The sequence below is a fragment of the Acanthopagrus latus genome, chromosome 16, assembly GCF_904848185.1.
Source record: "Acanthopagrus latus isolate v.2019 chromosome 16, fAcaLat1.1, whole genome shotgun sequence".
In the NCBI taxonomy this organism is placed as follows: Eukaryota; Metazoa; Chordata; class Actinopteri; order Spariformes; family Sparidae; genus Acanthopagrus; species Acanthopagrus latus.
The window spans coordinates 1,427,727-1,448,398 of NC_051054.1; the positions used below are offsets into that span (position 1 = coordinate 1,427,727).

The 20,672-nt window shown below is 42.0% G+C and overlaps 1 protein-coding gene across 8 annotated transcripts in view; it reads right to left on the bottom strand.

The window, feature by feature from the left end:
* akap6 (A kinase (PRKA) anchor protein 6) overlaps window positions 1-20,672 on the bottom strand; it is a 170,321-nt gene that overhangs the window by 58,352 nt on the left and 91,297 nt on the right. For all 8 annotated transcript variants that reach the window (XM_037071519.1, XM_037071521.1, XM_037071515.1 and 5 more), the window contains one exon: window positions 13,770-13,890. In XM_037071519.1, coding sequence (XP_036927414.1) covers window positions 13,770-13,890 — 121 coding nt within the window. The remainder of the gene's footprint in view (window positions 1-13,769; window positions 13,891-20,672) is intronic.

Here is a 20,672-nt window from a genome sequence, read left to right on the forward strand (position 1 = left end):
GCTCATGAAGTGTCCTAAACATCTCACAGTACCGTCACAGAAGATCAAACTAACCTGGTAATATAAAGTTTCACACACTCAGACTCCAACAGTAAAAAAAATCCTGCATTGTTTTGGTGGAAAACTTTTCAAAAATAAAAGTCTGATTGGTTTTAATTCTGCTGCTGCTCATCGCTTTGCGAGACGAGCCGTCACTTGTTGTTTTGAAGGAAAACTCTGCAAACATGTTTACAGCCGACCTTGGCCCGACATTGGCTCCACGCTCGTCAAAACTACTTTTATTTCTGTACGAGATTCCTGCTCATTTTCTGTGTGTGTGTGTGTGTGTGTGTGTGTGTGTGTGTGTGTGTGTGTGTGTGTGTGTGTGTGTGTGTGTGTTAGCGTCAGGTTTCAGTCAGACGGCGTTCCTGGGAAGCTGAGGGAGTCTCAAGAGAGAAGAGATACAGAGAGAGACACAGAGAGAGAGAGAGAGAGAGAGACAGAGAGAGAGAGGGAGAGAGAGAGAGAGAGAGAGAGAGAGACACAGAGAGAGAGAGAGACAGAGAGAGAGAGGGAGAGAGAGAGAGAGAGAGAGAGAGAGACACAGAGAGAGAGAGAGGGAGAGAGAGAGAGAGACAGAGAGAGAGAGAGAGAGGGAGAGGGGGGGAAAGTTGGCGAGATGCTGCTGAGTCGTGTCTCTTTGTTCTAAAGCAGATATATCCCCGACTTTATCAAGACTGACAGAACAAACGCACAGGAAACAGCCTCCCACAGGACACATAATCCACACACACACACACACACACACACACACACACACACGAGAGAGAGAAAACTAAGAACATTTGAGAAAGTGCAAAGACACGCGTGAATGTGAACACACACACGGAGGTGAGAAAGTGAACACACACCAACCGACACACACTCACTCACACGTTCAGTGATACTAGAGATATGTTACACACACACACACACACACACACACACACTCTAATACACAACTTTGAAAACGTGTGTGTACTTTTAGAGGACAAGAACACACACTTACCGCAAACACATGCGCACAGACAGATGTTTAAGCACACTTAATGCACACACACACACACACACACGCTGACTGTAAGCAAACACACACGTGTCGTTATGGCTCGTATGACAACAAGCTTTATTTCCAGGAACACAACAAGGTCAGCCGACAACAGAGAAGAAAACAGGAAGAGTGTGAATTTATTTATTCACATTTATATCAACCATCATTATTTTATGTTTATTTTATTTCAGGTGACTGTGAAGCTCTCCAGCTGTTCATGTTCATAAAATCAAATACGCACAAAAGAGTTTTCTGCGACTAAATTTTGAATATTCAACTTAAACAGAAGAAAAACTGCAGTCAGTCTGTGTATTCGCGAACTTTGATTTCAAATTTCCAGTTTTATGTTGCTACGACTCGGTGCTAATCGTTCGGTTTGGTTTAAGTATAACGACCATGTTGAGGTTTAAAATAACCGCTTCTGTCGCCACAATCACAGCTGGAAAATGTCCAGCTTGTAATTTCCTTTACAAACCGGAGAGTCTTCTGCGTAACCGACTCACCCACGACGACTATGATGGTTAAATAACTTTGACGTGAAGCATCTAGAAATGTCTCCACGTCTGATATCTGTGACGTTTGGTTTCAGAGGTTGAGTCCTGTTTCTTTTTCCACGTTTCTTGTCGTTTCTGATTTTATCACTCTACACATGTCAGGTGTGTCTGAGGCAGAGCGATGCACACTGACCCGCTGACTTGGTTCTGTTGAATATCTTGGTCATTGTCCTGATCACATCCAAATATCAGTGTGTAATATCAGCAGCAGACTCATTCAGACTGTTGACTGTGTGGTGACTGTTTAAGTTGACAAGAGACAAGAAGCAGCTCGCACAACATGTGGAACTATGTCGACACGCAAAGACACACCTGAAATCACACAAATCTGACTGAGAGACTGGAAATATATAGACGCATGTGACAAAACACACACACAGAGACACACACACACACAGAGACACACACACACACACACACACACACACAGAGACACACACACACACACAGACACACACACACACACACAGAGACACACACACACACACAGAGTCCCGCAGGACTTCAGCTCTCTGCTCGTATAAGAAGCTGCGACAAACGACAAAACGCGACATCAGGACGTCTGACCCAGGAAGCGCTCGACTCAACACATCCTGCCTGATGCACACACGTCTGCACACACACACACACACACACACACATTGTACACACACCAGACACACACACATACAGTGAGGCAGCGGCAGAGCTCTGCAGGTCTCTGGGGAGAAGAAAAGGGAATATCAGTCTACAAAGAAAGAAAGGAAAGTGTGTGTGTGCGCTCGTGTGTGTGTGTGTGGTGTGTGTGTGTGCGCTCGTGTGTGTGTGTGTGGTGTGTGTGTGTGCGCTCGTGTGTGTGTGTGTGTGTGTGTGTGTGTGTGTGTGTGTGTGTGTGTGTGTGTGTGATAGAGATTTTCCTGAGCTGCAGGACGTTTCTTTTGTGGGATAAGAAGAGATTTTTGCTGTTTCAAAGTGTTTCTTTTTAAACGGCTGAAGACAGATTTCTCCTCTTCTTTTCTCTCTCCGTCACGTCTTCACTCCGCTGTGGACGACAGGAACAGATCCGTCCGTCAGTTGTCCGTTCGTTTGTTTCGTTTGAGAGAAGACTCGTCAGGAGATTCTGGATTAATAATAATAATGTAAATGTGGAGCCCGATGAGGACGGATCAGCAGGTTCTGATTCTTCAGATTGTGGGTTCTTCTTCTCCTCTAATCCGATCCTTCCTTTCTTCTTTCCTTCCTTTACGTCACTGTTCTTCCTCCTTCCTGGTTCCCTCTTTCATTCCTTCTTTCCCGCCATTCCCTTTTAAATCTCTTCCATTTCCTGTTTCCTTCCTCGCTTCCCTGTTTCTACCCTTCCTGAAATCATTCTTTTATTTCCTCTTCACTTCCTTTTTTCTTGAATTCCTTAAATCCTTGTTTTGCTCCTCTTACCCTCGATCCTTCTATCCTCCTTCCCTCCTTCCATTATTTCTTTCTATCCTTCATCTTCTTTCATCCCCTCTTTGCTTCCTTCTTCTTTAATTTTTTTGTCCTTCTTCACTTTGTTTCCCTTTTCTGTCTCTGTTCCCTTCCTTCTTTCCCTCCTTTTTTATTTCCCCTTGTCTTCCTCCCTCTCTGCAGCCCCTCTCTCCTCCTCCCTCCCTCCTTCCTCCTCTGTATTACAGTAAGAAGTCTGAAAGTGTTTTCAGCACACAGACGTTCTCAGCAACAAATTACTTTACTTTTCTTCCAATCGTTTGTAAAGTCTTTTCTTCCTCCTCCTCTCTCTCTCTTTCTCCCTGCTCTTATTCTTCCTCTTCCTCCCTCGCTCTCTCCGGATGGAGGGAGGTTGGGAGCGTTCGCAGCACAGCGAGGATTGCAGCAACAATTACATGTGAAATTAGCCTCGCCTCATAGCCTGCAGTGTAATTCCAGCCTTCTGAGGCGTGGCAAAGTCATCTGTCTCTAATTAAAGATTCTCTCTCTCTTCCTCCCTCCCTCAGCTTCCCGCTATCTCTCTCCTCCTCCCTCTCTCTCCTTCTCCTGGGTTAACATTCATCTTCTTTCATCCTTTGCTCTGTCTGGGAGTGGAGGGTGGGTGGAGGGTGGAGGGGCGCCGGGAAAGGTGCATATCAAAACCTAATTCACTGCAGGTCACAGTTTTTTTTAGCAGCTAAAACAAATTATTTCCTACTTATCATTTCATTTCTAATTTCTTTTCCTCTTCCTCCGTCTTCACTCTCACACATTTTCCTTCTTTTCTCGACTTTTTCTTTTTTGCTGAAAGTCGGCGAACACGAGAGCGAAGCGTCGACAGCTGTGAGCGACATCGTCTACGTACGGAAACGCTTGTTTCTGCTGCTTACTTGAACATTTCTTGATGTTTGTTTTTTGATTTTTATTTTTTTATTTCATTGTTCTTACTGAAATGTGTCAGCAGCTGCAGCGATTAATCGATTAGGAAGCTCGTTAATCAACCGCCAGCTGTTTTGATAATCTATCGGTCGGTTTGAGTGTTTTACTTTTAAGAATAAAGTCATAATTTTTTAATTCCAGTGTCTTAAATGTTGATATGTTCTGTTTTTTTTCCTCCTCTGTGACAGTAAACTGAATATCTTTTGGCTTCAGCTTTGGGAAACACTGATGGACATTTGTCGCCGCGAGCAGACAGATTAACATCATCTGCATACAGAAATATTTGTTTCTGCTGCTTCATCATATGAAAACATTTTCATAGGGTTTGTTATTTATGTTAATTTCATTGTTTTTACTGAAATGTGTCAGCAGCTGCACCAATTAATCGATTAGTTAGCTCGTTAATCAACCGCCAGCTGTTTGGATAATCTATCAGTTGGTTTGAGTAATTCTTCATAATTCTTTGATTCCAGCATCTCAAATATGAATATTTGAATATTTTCTGGTTTCTTTCCTCCTCTGTGAAAGTAAACTGAACATCTTTGGTTGTGGACAAAACGAGACATTTGTGGACGTCGTCTTCAGCATTTGTCACCATTTCCTGACTTTTAAAGACCAAACAACTAATCAATTAATCAACAAAACAGTCAACAATGAAAACAGATATTTCTGCAGCCCCGTCCGTGTCGACGACTTTAAATATGTTTGTCTTCTGTAACGAACTGAAATCAGCTGAAGTCACTGATTGACTTCTGTCATTTGATCACCTGCTATTTCAAAATAAGAATCAATTCCACATTTAGCGACAGAACGACAGCGTGATATAAAAACGATATGTGACAGTTACAATGAAGACAAAATGAAGAAAAACAGGAGAAAAGAAAAAGAGACTGCAGAGCGGGAGATCTCAGAGGATAGAGGACTTAAGCCGTCTGTGTGTTTCTCAGGCATGACTCTGTGCTGCAATATAACCCAAACTGTGTGTGTGTGTGTGTGTGTGTGTGTGTGTGTGTGTGTGTGTGTGTGTGTGTGTGTGCTCAGCCTCCTGTTGAGGTTGCGTACTCTCACTGTTGCCCTCGGGGTTTAAGATGGAGAGAGAAACGCCGACTGAGAATCTGTATTTGGTTTCATTTCTCCGTCAGTCGTTCAGACTCGGCGGGAGGCTTCTCCTCCACAGAAACACAAGATCACAGGTCATCTTCCCCAAATACAGAAAGTAAAAAGTTATGTTTACATTTATATGAGCGTACAGTGTCTGTACGAGGCCGCTTCAAGTAAATAATAATTATAACAATAGATTTTTTACAGCGCTTTTCACAGTTACAAGATGCTTCAGTTGGTAAAACAACATAATAAAGCTGTTGGACTACAGAGAGCAGAGCTTCTTTCATCTTAAAGACTCAACATGGTTGCAAGACACCAACAGCAGTTGGAGTCACACCACTGGATAATTTTAAAAGGACACCTGGAGATTTTTCCAGCTGTTTTTGTGATGATAAAAAATGTTATTTTTCAGATAAACCTTCCCCGTCTGTGATTGTGGCGACCAAACCAGGACATTTCCCGACCACTACCAAGAGGTTTTGGTGCTTAAAACAAACCGGAGCATAAGAAACATAAAAACATGTTCAGTTTGAATGTTTCTGTGGTTTTGCTGAAGGTACTTGGCTGACATTCATTCTGGCGGAGGTATGCACTCTACTCATCAGTATAGAACAGAAAAGACATGCTGACATTGTTAGTTTTGTAATAATAATTTATTTAATCGGTCACTGATTCTGCAGCCTCAGATTGCTGGACGTTTGCATTAGCTTAGCGTCAGCTGTGTGTTTAGAGCTGCAGTGATCAATCGATTAGTTAACTATCAAATCAATCAACACCTGATATGAAGTATCTGATTCTAGCTTCTTAAATGTGAATATTTCCTGGTGTCTTTCCTCTTCTGTGACAGTGAACTGAATATCTTTGTGTTGGAGTCAAAATGACGTTTTCTTTGACTTTGTGAAACGCTGATCGACATTTTTCACGATTTTAAAGATAAAACCACTTTGTGACCGAGTGTCTCTGGAGCGAAGTCGGTCGACGCAAGAAGAATTCAGGTGTTTTATTCGACGCGTCATCAGCGTAGAAATGTTGTTTTCTCTCCCGGCAGAACGTTCTGGTTCCACCAGCTGTGATTTCTAACGTCCGTCTGGTTTAAAGTCTTAAACTGATTTTATCTGGATAAATAAAGTTGAGCTGTATTGTGTTTTTCTCTCTCTGTATCAGTCTGTGTGTGTTTAATCAGTTCAGTGTCTCTCTTCTTGCTTTGGACCACACATTACCAGACAACCAGTGTGTGTGTGTGTGTGTGTGTGTGTGTGTGTGTGTGTGTGTGTGGCCTCAGACAGAGCTCCTCTGTCGGACTCACACTGATTGGTTTTGGAATCCAGTTAATGAGCAGGTGTGTGTGTGAGTGTGTGTGTGTGTGAGTGTGTGTGTGCATCCCTGCCGCTAAATTCTCATTTCAAATAGCCCATGGTGCTCTGATGGAGACGCACACACATACACACACACACACACACACACACACACACACACACACACACACACACTCCTGATAGCCACTGTAATTAGTTGGACTCCACTGGAACTCGCCACAGGGAGAGACGGAAAGACAGAGAAGGGAAAGAGGAAGACATCTGTGATGACTTAATGCAACAAAATGTTTTCAAATGACGTCCTGAATGAAAAGTCTTTGATTCGTCCCTGAGAAGTCGTGTGGGACGCGAACCTGTGCTGACCTACAATCATCGTCAAGTCATCAACGAACGCGTGAAAATCATCGGATACAACGACAAAAACAGCTTCGTCTGAAAATGCTAACCTGCTAACACTTAGCACGGATTAAGTTTAACATGTTAGCCATCTTCCTGGAAACACAAAGTGCAGCTGAGGCTGATGGGAAAACAAAGTGTTGGACAAAGTTAAACCAGTCGCAAGAATCAATCTTGTAAATGTTTGTTTCTGCAAACTACAGACATCCTGAAACTTTAAGTGTCAATGTTGTGACACTGCTGCGCTTATTATCTGGTTAGCTTCTAGGAACAGAGAGCACCTGCTCAGGTGGAAAGATCAGCTCATTAACAAGGTAAACGTCACGTCAGACAATCGTAGCTTCTCACTGCACAGCTGGAGTTTCAGAGTTTGTCTCGTTTCTCGTTCTCACGTAGTTTATTCACATTGTTGTGTGTGTGTGTGTGTGTGTGTGTGTGTGCACGTTGTTCATTCTCACTTTATTCATCCTGTGTTTCATCTGTGTTTCCCTGATTGTTGTTGTGTATCCAGATGGTGTGTGTGTCTTGCTTTGTGTCGGTGTGTGTGTGTGTGTGTCCACCGGGAGATGAAACAAGTATGAGACCTTGTAGGTGCTGTCAACCAATCACACATCAAGGCCCCTGTAGTTCAGCCAATTGATGATCAAGGTTCTGGCCCTGAGTCTCACAGGAGGCGGAGCCAACTCTCATTTCCCAGAAGTGTGTGTGGCTGTGTTTGTGTTTGTGTGTGTTTGTGTGTGTGTGTGTGTGGCACTTCACTGACTGTGGTAACATTTTGATTGGGACACAGAGAACACACTCACACACTCACACTCACACACACACACGTGATGTGTGTTTGTTGTATAGAAACTCGCTGTGTGTCAGGAAAAAGTTTAAATTACAAATGAGAAACAGCCGTGAGGAAGAACTGCAGGAGGAAATGATAGAAAACAAAAGCAGCCCGGATCAGAGCTGGGACGGATCAGACACGGCTGATGTTCTGACTCGGCCCGGTCGACAGGAACACCAGAACATCACTCAGCAGACTTTTGTCTAACAACGACAAAACCTGAAGACTTCTTTTACCTTCATAAATCACATTCAAGACACTTGTTTTCTTTCCTCGATCGACTAAATTGATTACACGACTTCCTGTCACAGCTGCAGTGTTACGACCTGGTCAGAACCGCGGCACCTGACATCTTGTGATGGGCGTGTCAGGTGTGAAGACTTCCTGTTATAAACCACCATCGATCTGAGATAAACACGCTGTCATCATTAGTTATTAGTTAGTGAGTCCCCTTCAAAATAAAGCATATATGTTCTGTCAGATGTGCATCAGATGGCGTTTAGCTGACATAAAATGATGAACGACGAGTCTCCACTTTCTGCCGCTGCCGGGTGCTGCCATCTTGCATCGATGATGTCACAGTCCGGGCCGTACACGACACTAACTCAGCTGTCAATCAGGACGTTTGACCTCCTTACAATATTAACTTAGAACAGAAACACTCGGAGGAGAACGCAACATTTAGTCCCATTTGCTGACATGGAGTTTAACAACGGCAGCCACAGAGGGACAAATTAGATATTTTTGCGTCACTTTTAAAGGAGCTGGTTGTTCAGCTCGGTTGTTGTGAAACTGGATCCAGTCCTGGGGAAATAACTCACCGTGGAGAGAGTTCAGCAGCAGAATCTTACAGAAAAAAACTTTGCAGATAAACTCGCATGATTTTGTTTTTTCTGGGTTTTGGGTTTGTCAAACAACACTGAGGCTCAAATAAAAACTGACGAGTCTTTTTCAGTTAATGAACACTTTCCAGTGGCCGACCACCAATTAGGAAAGATTTACAAAATGTCGCCGTTAAATCTTTTGTTCTGCACACACACACACACACACACACACACACACACACACACACATATCTGTATCAAAACACACAAACACTCCTCTCCTCCCCCCAAGGTTGATAAGTGCCTCCATCTAACATCACAATAAACAGTAGAGCCTCGGCCTGCCAAGCCGGCCTGCAGAAACAACTGTCAGCCCAGCTTTCCTTTTCCGGAGGACACACACACACACACACACACACACACACACACACACACACACACAAAGAAACACACACAAACACACGCACACCTCCGAAAAGAACAACTTTTGTTGGGCCCTGCCGTTGCCATGGTTACAGGGTCGAGTCCCCCAAAGCATTTTTTTTTTTTTTTTTTTTTAGTCGAGCACAGCGAAGTTTCTTTAACGGTCACATGGACGGAGGGAAAAAAACAACAAGGGGGTGAGGGATGAACACACACACACACACACACACACACACACACACACAGGCAGGCAAACACAGTGAAACTAAATAAATAAACTGTTAAAGAGTTTAAATAAACTGTTGAGAACATAAAACTTCAGCCCGACTGAGACGGAAGAAGACAAATAATACAATCATATTCAAATGTGTGACGATGAGGCAGAAAGTAAATAAATATCTTAATTTCAGGGAAGTTTCCTCCACTAGAGGTCGCTCAATCAAAACTAAACAAAAGATGTTTGTAACCTGCTGAAGAAACAACAGATGTTCTTTCCTCTCACACCAAGTGAACAAAGCAACAACCTCTCGATATTTTCTGTTCCCACATACAGATCTTTATGGTTTATTTGACTCATATTTGGAGAAATTAAAATGTCCAAAAATTAAACAATGATATCAGAATTTTGCAGAGCCAAAGCTGACATTTCTCAATTTGATTTACATTCCTCTCAGTGCTTGTTTGTTTGCAATTTGAGTAAAAATGGCGGTGAAACGTGTTTATATTTTCAAAATTATTGGTTGGAAGCAATTAAAAGGTAAACTGAACATATGGAGAAATATATAAAGTACATTATTGTTGTTGGACTGTTTGTACAGTGTGTTTGGTATTTTTTTTTTGCGTTAAGGATATGAAGAACTTATGAGACACGATGCAAAATGTGGAGACAGAGTAAAAAAACGAGTGATATATAAGATAAAAATAGCTTCATATAAGCAGCTTAGAGTATACAGGCCTGTCTGTGTGGCTCTCAGTGTCGGAGCGGGAGAGAAACAGTATAAGAAAGCGACCTTGGACCGGGCGAGGAGACGCTGTCGAGCTCCACATCAATATTTTAACAGCAGAGTTGACACATCAAAAAAAAAAAAAGGAGAGAGAGAGAAGAAGAAGAAGAAGAGGAAGAAGAAGAAGAAGAAGAAGAAGAAGAATGCCCAGCGATTCCAGAGTCATCTAAAATTCATGCATGCATCATCGCCACCATGAATATTCATACAGAGATGAATATTTAAGTGCGACTCCTATGGAGAAATTAGGTTCATCTTTACACTTATCAATAATTCGCAGGCCAGGTGAGTCTCATCGGCCACTAAATAAATCATGCCCACACACACACACACACACACACACACACACACACAAAGAAAAGTTTCAACGTGCAAGAGAGAGAAAGAACGAAAAACAACACAAAGTTATGTGTGTGTTGGTTCACAGCAGTGCCTTCTGGGTAAGGAGAGAATGAGATGTCAGCGGTTCAACAACCAGTGTGTGTGAGAGTGTGTGTGAGAGTGTGTGTGTGTGTGTGTGTGCAGCATGGTGTGTACCTGAGCGTGAAGACGTCTGCAGACGTGTTTTTAAAGATTAAAAGGAGTTTAACATAAATCTTTGTTTTGTTTTCATGCTCCAAATGTATTTTACAGCTCAGCGTTGATGATTTGAGATGAAAAAAACATGTGGAGTGAGTTTGTAGAAGCGATGTCACGACCCTCCAAATCCACAATTTGATTTCATTCTTACATTTTTGTTTTAAACTTGTCAGACGACCACAATCTGGACTTGTAAATATCACTGGAAATAAAGTTAAAATAAAGTTCCCAGAGTTCAACAACAAACAGCCAGTGATCCAACAACAACAAAAGATAGAAATTCAGTTCAGTCTCTTAAATCTGTCCAGTGTGAACCCTCTTCACATACCAATCGATAGTCTGTGAAAAATATCAGCCAATCTTCTACGTTTACAAAAATTAAGTCTCTGGAAGTGAGAACTGTAAGCTAGCTGTCGTCTTTGAAGCGATCCTGAAGTTAGTGGAGGTGAAGGGAATAAAATATATGGAGAACTGACAATGCTGCTTTTGACTCTGTGATAAAAAATTAAAGCTAATTTCATTTAACTTTTGACTTTGAATCAAAATCCAAAACACGACTAGTTTGTAGTAATATCATGGATCTCGTGATGCTAACATCATCTGGCTGGTCCGTCAGTCCAAACTGTCCCCAGAGGACAAATCCTGATGATTCTACAGCAGTGTGTTAGCATGCTAACATTAGCATTGAGCTCAAAACACAATTGAGTCACGTTTCACCGCTGGAGTTTATCTCCTGAAGTGGGAGATACTGCAGCTGTTACTCACAAAATCTCCAACTGAGAATGAAAGTGAGGAGGCTGGTGTGATTTTCTTTTCTCACTCAGCTGCTTGTAATTAAAGCAGAATTAAATCTGAGTCTATAAAGTTTATTACTTTGGTAAAATCTGACTTGAAGCTGAGTCTCTTCTGATTCACGGAGCTACACGACCTTTCAAAACCTGGCATTTCCATTCACTAGTGGTGAAAATCTTAGAATAAAAACAGTAGTTTGACCAGTGTCACAGACAACATTGATGAAGCCCAACACAAAGTGCTCGTACACGTCAGCTGTGTGCTGTTATAGATAACGTTATGCTAATTGTGGCACCACCAGTAGCTCTAGTTGTTGTTTGACATTGAAGTTAAATAAGAAATTTACTTGAAAACAAAGTTAATTTGCATTAAACACAAGTAGACTGAGCCCACAGCAGGACGATCGCTGCATCCGATTTGATAAAAAAATATGAAATGTCTTTTTAAAATCGTCGTTTTCTGGAGTGTGTGTTTGTGTGTTTGTGTGTGTACATGTGTGTGAAGGACAGAGGAGGATGACTCAGATCTCTAATCGTAACACATGCTGCTCCTCTGTCTCATTTGGCTGCAGTGAAGTCATTACACACACACACACACACACACACACACACACACACACACACACTCCTCTGTGATATGGTTATGAGGGAGGCGATGCCTTGTAATCCCATTCTCCTTGGTTTGGATGAAGATGGTGTGCATGGGTGTGTGTTTGTCTACATATCTTTGTGTGGACTGAGTTTTCATAGCAGCATTGTGAGGACTTTCTGCTTTGTGAGGACATTTTGAACTCCACAGGGCTGTTTGAGGGTTAACACTTTGTTTTAGGGTTTGGGTTACCATTGGGTTTGGGATGAGGAGGTATTTATTTCTAAAGGTTAAGGGGCTTGAGGATGCAATATTACAACAAGGGTCCCCACAAGTAATGGTAAACAAAATGTGGACGATGAGGTCGAGGGAGGGGTGAATGATGTCAGTAGTTTCTACATATTTAGACATTTTCAGCACTCAGTTATTTGAGAAATCAAAGTAAAGTAATCGAGTGAAGCATCTCCAGCAGGTTTGAACTTGAGTAAACATTTCTCAACATAAAACGATGACTTGTGTAATGTCAAGCAGAAAAAGTTCAGATGACATGAAAGAGACTCGTTTCCTCGACTCACTCTCTCTTTTCTGTCCTCATGTGACGCCTGAAGCACAAACAGGACGAGACGAACAGGCTTGAGCTTTGGATTTGCCAAATCAGGTGAGAAAATGTGATTAAGTTGATGTTTTTATGGCGTATAAATGTGCATCAAGCAGGGAAATAGGACAGAGGTGTATTCTGAAGCAGCACTGTTGCGTCTTGCATGATGACGCATGTCTGAAGCTGCTGTACAAAACATGCTGTTTAAGATTCTGAGTCTCGCCGGTGAAGCTTGTTTTGTTTACCTTGAGAACAGACATGTAGGCTGTATTTCAAATGCTAGTAAACATGTCTCAGTCTGGTTCCAGACGTCTCAACCGCAGATCACATCTCAGATTCCTTTGTGATTTAATAAATACATCTGGTTCTGTGCTTATTGATTGATTGCTGCTTTCCCCAATCAATCAACCAATCAGAGCTTTGTAGGCATTATGAAAATGTGGTTATCATCTTCATACATGCTTAGCTATGTACATAAGAAATTAATAGCAGGACAAGTGCCACAAAATTAGCGATAATTTCGTCACAGCTGTACAGGGCAGTGTTTCCCACACACAGACTTTTCTTGGGTGGATGTTTAAATAGCTTCAGCGGCCCATTTTAGCACTTTTGATTTTCATCCACAATCAATTAAGTGATGAAAAGTCTTCCTTCACTCTGACTGTCTGTCCACTGATATTCACTGAAACTTTAGTGATGGTCTCTGGTTTCTCATGTGAACACACTGATTGTGATTCTTCCTCTGTTTTTTAATGTACGCCTACTTATCATGTTGTTTCATACAGCACATTATTTGTTTCGATGTGCTGCTGTGAAAAGTCTTTGTGTTTAAGTTTGAGGAAAGACAAAAAGCTTCCCAGGAAAAAAAAGTTTTGTACTTGTTTCTTTTAACCAAATTTAGGAGAACAAGTGCCTGACGGACCCGTTTCAGTCGGACACTTGATGGCAGAACCCTGCAACACTTTTCTACCTTTGGACTGGATCCAAACGTCCAGACTTCCCCACGATTACAAGCTCGCCTTCCCATGCCAAATGTTGACGAAATTAATGTGACGATGTTTGGAGAAATCCTCAAGAGGTCCACTTTCATGGATTTAACACTTCAGACACAAGGTTTGTAAATTTAAAAGGGATATTTGGACTCAGTCAATCCTCTAAAACTGGAGGCAGATACTACAAACTACACAAAACGTTTTCTTTAAAAAATATAACATCATTAGAAAAAGAAAGTTCTTGTATGTAGAGACAAACTTTGTTGTGCCAGCGAGGACAGTCTCTGAGTCACAGACAGAAGGACAGATGAGCTCATCTTACCTTGAAGAGGTGATGTCTCTGCTCCTCTGACATCATCAGCTGATGGCTGTCCGTTACCATGGCGTCCATATCCATCAGCCAATCCCAGAGCTCCTGGTACTCGGCCTCAAACTCCTGCAGACTGGAGCAGAGAGACGGAGAGAGAGAGATTACTGAGCTGAATTATCGCCGTAATTCAATTTTCCTTTTGTTATTATTCATATTGTGTTTCCCACATGTTCTACTTTCTGTTATTGTTTCTTGTATTATTGTAATATTGTTTTGTCCTGCGGCGATGAGAGACATATGCATCTTGTTATGTTGATAAAGAATGCGGCTGAAAATGGAACGAGAGAGAAAGACAGTGACAGATAAAGACTCTGACTCACACAGAAGGCAGAGAACAGAATCAGCGAGGACAGAAGTGATCGATCCTGCTGGTTGTTACAGGTGAACCACACAGAACGTCACAGATCAGAACTCGGCAGGAAAACAAACAAGTGATTCTACTTAAAAGACTCACTTCCTAGCTTCCTGGTTTATTTCCTGGTTATACATCCCACTGAATGTGTGCAGCAGTGTTTGCTGCTCTATCCACAGTCTTTACATTGTGACGACCTCACAGGTTTTTAAATCGCTTTTCTGCTCTTCAGGCAAGTTTTGCGATTATACAGATTCTGTGGATCAATCATTTCAATAGAAAGAAGAAGAGTCAGAAGATGAGCCAGTAGAAGCAGAAGAACTAGAAGAAGAAGACGGAGGAAGAACAACAACAACAACAACAACAACAATTGTAGGAGAAGAAGAAGAAGAAGATGATGATGATTAAGGAGGAGGAAGAGAAGTGTCTGTAGAAGAGTCACTAGAAGAAGAACAGCCTGAAAACAGTAGCATAAGAAGAAGACGTGTGTGCTTTTGATGACTTCCTTGATATTTTCTCTCTTCTTCTTTGGTATTGAGGATTATCGAGCGGTCGGTAAACAGATGGACAGAAACGTGTCGTGATGTAAAATTGGTTTATTTGACTTCATCTGAAGAGGCCGGTGGAGACGGACTCGCTCCGTCAGGTTGTCCAGAGGCTCAGCAGTCGTTTAGTTTTTGATTTCATAAGATCTCATTTCTTCCGGGACACTTCTGGAGTGTGTCAGTCCATCGTCTCTTTTCAGTTTCTTTACACTTTACTTGACCTTTTTTCTGTTTCCTTCACTTCCTTCTCTCTCATCCTTCCTCTTCCTCCCTCTTTCCCATATTTCACCTCCTCAATTTCTTCTTCACCTCGTCATCGCTCTCCTGTCCACACTCTCTGTTCACCTCCCCTAACTCTTCCTCCTCGTCTTCTTTCCCACATTAGTTTCTCTCGACATCCCTCCTCTCCTCCCGCCTCCCGCTTCTCGCCTCACTCCTCCTCCTCCTCCCCCTCTTCCTCCCTTGTCCTCTCACCTCCTCCTCCTCCTCGACACAGGATCACATCAAATATTTATGCTGCTGGAACAGGAGCCGATTGCTCAAACACACACATTACTGTCAGCCGTTTTGTTAAGGTGTGTGTGTGTGTGTGTGTGTGTGTGTGTGTGTGTTTATTATTTATATATTCGGTGGTTTCGGTCTCGGCGGGGATCGCCAACACGTTTCTCAACATTAGCAGTGAAATTGTTTGGAATTCTCCGGTCGCCGAAGACGACAGTTTGACAGCTCTGTCAGGCCCGTGGCGTTTCCACGACAACATGCGCACACACACACACACACACACACACACACACACACACACACACACACACACAGGCTTACGCACTCGTCAAGGCGACCACACATGAAGACACACTCTTCAAAAGCACACACACACACAGAAAAACGACTTAAACGCCAGAAAACAATCCAAACACACACATGCTGATCGTCAGGCTGCACACACTTACCCACAATGCAACACACACGCTTTAAACAATAAGTATAGGCAAGCTAACACACACAGAAACTGGATGTGTCATCATATACAGCCACTGTGGATCAATCATTAGTAATGGATAGAAGGAAAGAAAGAAGAGTCAGAAGAACAACAACAACAAGGAGAAGAAGAACAAGAAGAAGAACAAGCTGAAGGTAAATGATGAATTTAATAATAGAAACAAGAAGTCAAAAGCTGAAGCTTTAAATTTCACCTTCATGTGGCTGAAGTCATCAGGCTGAACTCAAACATGTTTGCTCAACTGTTACATTTGATACGATTAACTATTAAATCTGACAAACTTAAAACTAAAACCTAAAACTCGTAACGCTCAGTATGCACTTAGAGAAGCGAGGACCAGACAACAAATCCTTAACTTTAAAAACACATTCTATAAAACTTCCTTCATCACCTCGCCAACTTTCATTCAATGTAAAACTTTCTGAATATTTCTTTACTGCAGAAAATATCTCCATTCTTAAAGAAAGTTTCCTCACTCTCCATAAAATCCAGATTTTCTTCAAGGACTGTTCCAACTTTGTCCTCACATTGCAAACATCCCGTCACTTCTGTGAGCGACCAAAGAAAACAGAATGACATAAAGTCACTGATTTTCAAACTGCCCAAACTCTCCGTCTCTGAATTTAAATGTCTCCTGATCATTTTCCTCTTCTTACAAAATGTCGTCCTTTTAGAAAATTGTCTGGAATTTCAGAAAATATCTCTATTTTACAAAAATTCTGAAATTTTTCACACAAACCAAAATGTCTAAAAAAAAATTCTTCACTGTCCAAAAAAGTATTTACTCTCATGAGAAATTTCTCCGGCTTCTAAAACCGTCCTTATTTCACTTTTCTGAGATTGTCCCAACTTTGTTTCCTTACTTTTCTTTTACCTCACTTTCTTAATTTTCCTCTTTTCCTCCCGAACATCTCCTGATTCCTCTCCTAAATTTCTTCCCCTCGTCTTACCAAATAAACACTTTTTGATTATTTCTATCACCTCCTGAATGTTTCTTTACAACAGAAAATGTCTCCACTTTCAAAATAATGTCGTCAAACTCCAAACATTTGACCACCAACCTAAAAATATCTGCTCTCATAGAAACGTCAACAAAAATTTATTTACTTAAAAAACCGTCTTGCTGACGTGTTTTCTGACATGGCCTCCGTCTTCTCCTCATCTTCATCCACCAAACATCAACCCCTTCCTCTCCTCTATCCCTCCGCTCTCGTCCTCCACCGTGAATGATTCCCAGTGAAATAAAAACCAAACAGAAGAAGAAGAAGAAAGCAAAAGGAAGCGAGCGCTGCTTCCTTCCCCCGAGGCGGCGTTCTTCATTATGCGACGAGCAGAGCGGCCCTTTACCGCCTCAGACAGATGAAGCAGATACAACGCTCGCGCAGATTGTTTTCTCTTGTCGTTTGTCGTCTCTCCACTCCCCCTCCTCTCCCCTCCTCTCCCCCCGTTTCCGTCTTGTTCTCACACTAATGTTAACTAAACGCTTTGTAAAACAGGATCTCTCGGGGGGGAGGAGGAGGGTGGAAGACGAGAAAACAGACAAATCGGAGAGGAAGGAGCGACGTGGCGGCACTGCGGGGCTGCGTTCAACACCGGGACAGTTCCACGGCGTTTGAAGTGTCAGGTTCGCTTTCCGTCACGCTGCGCTGACGAGCGCGTGGGAGTGTTACCGAGAGCCGCGCTGACATTTAGTCACTTGAGGAAATTCGAATTACAGGAATCTATTATTCATTTTCCAACTTTCCAATTCCAGTCAACACTGGGAACAATGAGCTGTAGAGGTGTGTCTACATATTTAAAACAAAGATAAAGGTGTTTGTTACACGTTACACAAACATTTCAGTCACTGAAGGAAAGTTGTCATCACTTAAAAAGTGTTTCTACTGAGGTGGAAAGTAACATCAGTATATTTTCTCGAGTACTGCACTTCTTGTGTACTTACTTAGTAATTCTATGCTACTTTATTCTTCTTCTGCACTTTGATTCAGATCCAAACATACTTTTTACTTCACTTCTTTTACTTGTTGGCTTTGCAGATTAAGTTTTGAAAAACCTTTAACGAGAAACACAGAAAATTAAACCTTTCAACACGAAAGAGAAGTGAAATTGAAACAATTTCAGTCAGTTACAACGTTAAAATAAGATGTAAGATTCCACTTTTATTCTGAAAATCCTTCCAACAATCCAACAACTGCAGTCTACAAAATAAAAGCTGCATCTTTTCAACACATAATCGTTACAAAAACAAAACCATCTGCAGCATCTTTCATGTTTGTATCTACAAACCACTTTCAGATTAAGGGTTCAGATCTGCGCTGATTAGCTCGATCTGCAGACGTTAGCTTCAGGTGAAAATGGCTAACGTGATTAACGATTTTTATGAGGTGGAAGTCTCGTCCAGGTCATAAAATCCACAATGTACCCCGAGATGTTCCTTTAAAAAAAATCCCTCCTACGTAAGTACTGTTAGCCTGATGTCCGCCCACGATTCAAAGCATGAGAGCAGCATCGCAACTTAACTTTATTGTCCAGCTGAGGCCGGACGATCAGCAATCAACACGAGCTGCAGACTCTCGATGATGCTTGAGAAGCTTCCACACCTCTGCTGGTCTCAGTAGAGAGAGGTAAAGTGAAACTCGGTGCCGTCGGTGGTTAACAAGCTTGTTAGTCGAGCTTCACACAGTCAATTTAAAACATACGTCTGTAGCATCAACTCATCTGAGGACTCGTCGACTACAAGCCATTGATTCCCACGTGGAAAAAGTTTTAAACTTCAGCAGGTTAAATATGCAGCTAAACTCTGGCAGGATTCCAGATAGCTGAGCTGAGAGCTGCAGAATTTCACCTTTTAAAAAGCTGATCGGATGTTTACAACGAGCGTTTGGTTCAGATGTGTTGGAAACTGTTGGTTTTAACACGTGCTCTCCTTCTCCAGTCGGCCTTAAATGGATGGATTTACCATCATCCTACAGTTTCTCTCTCTTTCTTCTGCCTCCTGCTGCAACGACGATAGCAGCTGTAACCACTGTCTCTAATTCATCATCCTCCATACAGCAGGAAGTAGGAGGAAGAGGAGGAGGGAGAGAGAAGAAGAGGAAGAAGAAGGAGAAGAAGAAGAAAGAAAGTAGTAAGGATGAGAGGATGGAGAAGAGGAATATAGGAACAGGCTATAGGAAGATGAGACAGAAAACACCAAAACTAAAAGAAAAGGAGGTTTATGAGGAAGAGGAGGACAGGGAATGATGGAGTGAAAGGTTGAATGAGTCATATCGGCAGCCGTCACCTTTCAGTCGGAGGCTCCGCTGGATTTATGAGGCGATTCAGTGACGCTCGTCTTTCTAATGGATTCATCCGGAAACCAGAGACGAGCAGGACGGAGACTCCCGGCATCAGCAGCTCACCTCGTTCTGTTGTTACTCCCTCGTTTATTTAAAATGTTTCTATTCAATTATCTCTTTCGTTGTTTGGATTCATTTCATCTGATCGGTCCGGTCACATGATCAGTCACGTTTTTCGTCACTCCATAATTAAAACATTCATTCACTTCTTTTTCTTATTCCATCATTAATTTATTCATTAATCTATTTCTTTATCAGCTCGTTCACTGGTCTTTTTCAGAGACAGAATATCAATTAAATGGGAGAGTTTTAAAATAATGTTAAGCTCCCTGCTGATAATAAATTAATTGAATGATCAATATATCTCGGACGCGGTATTTTTGCGTTTTGGCTGCTACACGTGTTGTTCAGAATAAAAAACTAAAATATAAAAGTTCCATTTATTTCCTTTTATGTCTGAGAAAACATGCTCATCAATTTGGATTATTTTTAATTTAGATTTATTAAACCTTTAAAAATATTAAAACTTAACTTACTAATGAATAAAAAAGAGAATCAGTAAACATTCAGCAGAAGGAGCCATTTATCGAGTGTTTTTTGCCGTATATACATTTAAAAAAACGATGTTTTATTCCGTCGTTATTTCATTTTTCTCTTGGCGTTCATTCAGAATTGAGATATTTTTGTGTGCGATCAGTAAATAATTCAGTCTGACCTTCATTTTCTCTCCAACTGAACCAAAACCAGAAATCTCAACTGAGCTGAACTCAGAGCGAAAAAAAAAACAAAAAAAAAACATGCAACATCCAATTAATACGAAGCTCATCCCACACGTCGCTGCACTGGACACACACACACACACACACACACACACACAGAATGTAAATCTGAAGAGCAGCAACTAATATATGAATAACCAATTAGTGTCCAACACATCCAGTGTGAATTACTGAAACATTACAGCGTCCACAGAGGACCGAAAAACACAAACAAAATCAGTGTTTCTTTGTGTGTGTGTGTGTGTGTGTGTGTGTGTGTGTGTGTGTGTGTGTGTGTGTGTGTGTGAGTACGTGCACTGAGGACACACCACATCCTTCATGTAATTCACTGTGACGACACGTTGACAACACCAACAAAGTCCGCAGAACAAAAACATACTACAGACTCTCCAATTTTCATTTGCATACACACAAGTTTGTGCACGTGTGTGTGTGTGTGTGTGTGTGTGTGTGTGTGCCCTGTGTGTGAGCGATAACCGCGGAGGGAGGCTCCTCAAAGCCGCGGATGAAACGCCGACAGGCAGCGTGACCAAAGACGGCGCTCGCCGAGCCGAGCCTGGCCACACCAGATTACTGCTGTTAACACTCAAACTGTGTGTGTGTGTGTGTGTGTGTGTGTGTGTGACCACACTGGACTGTGTGCGTCACATGTTGCTGTGCTGTTGTGTGTCGTCTTCTGTCCTTCTCATCACAACAGAGGCTAATCATCCATTTTGTCTCTTTCCATTCGTCTGGTATTCATCGATGCTCACAGAGAACGTGGTTACATGACGTCAGTTCACTCCGACACAGACGTTAAACTGTGTTGCTCAAAAGCACATCAGCGGTGGAAATGAAGGTT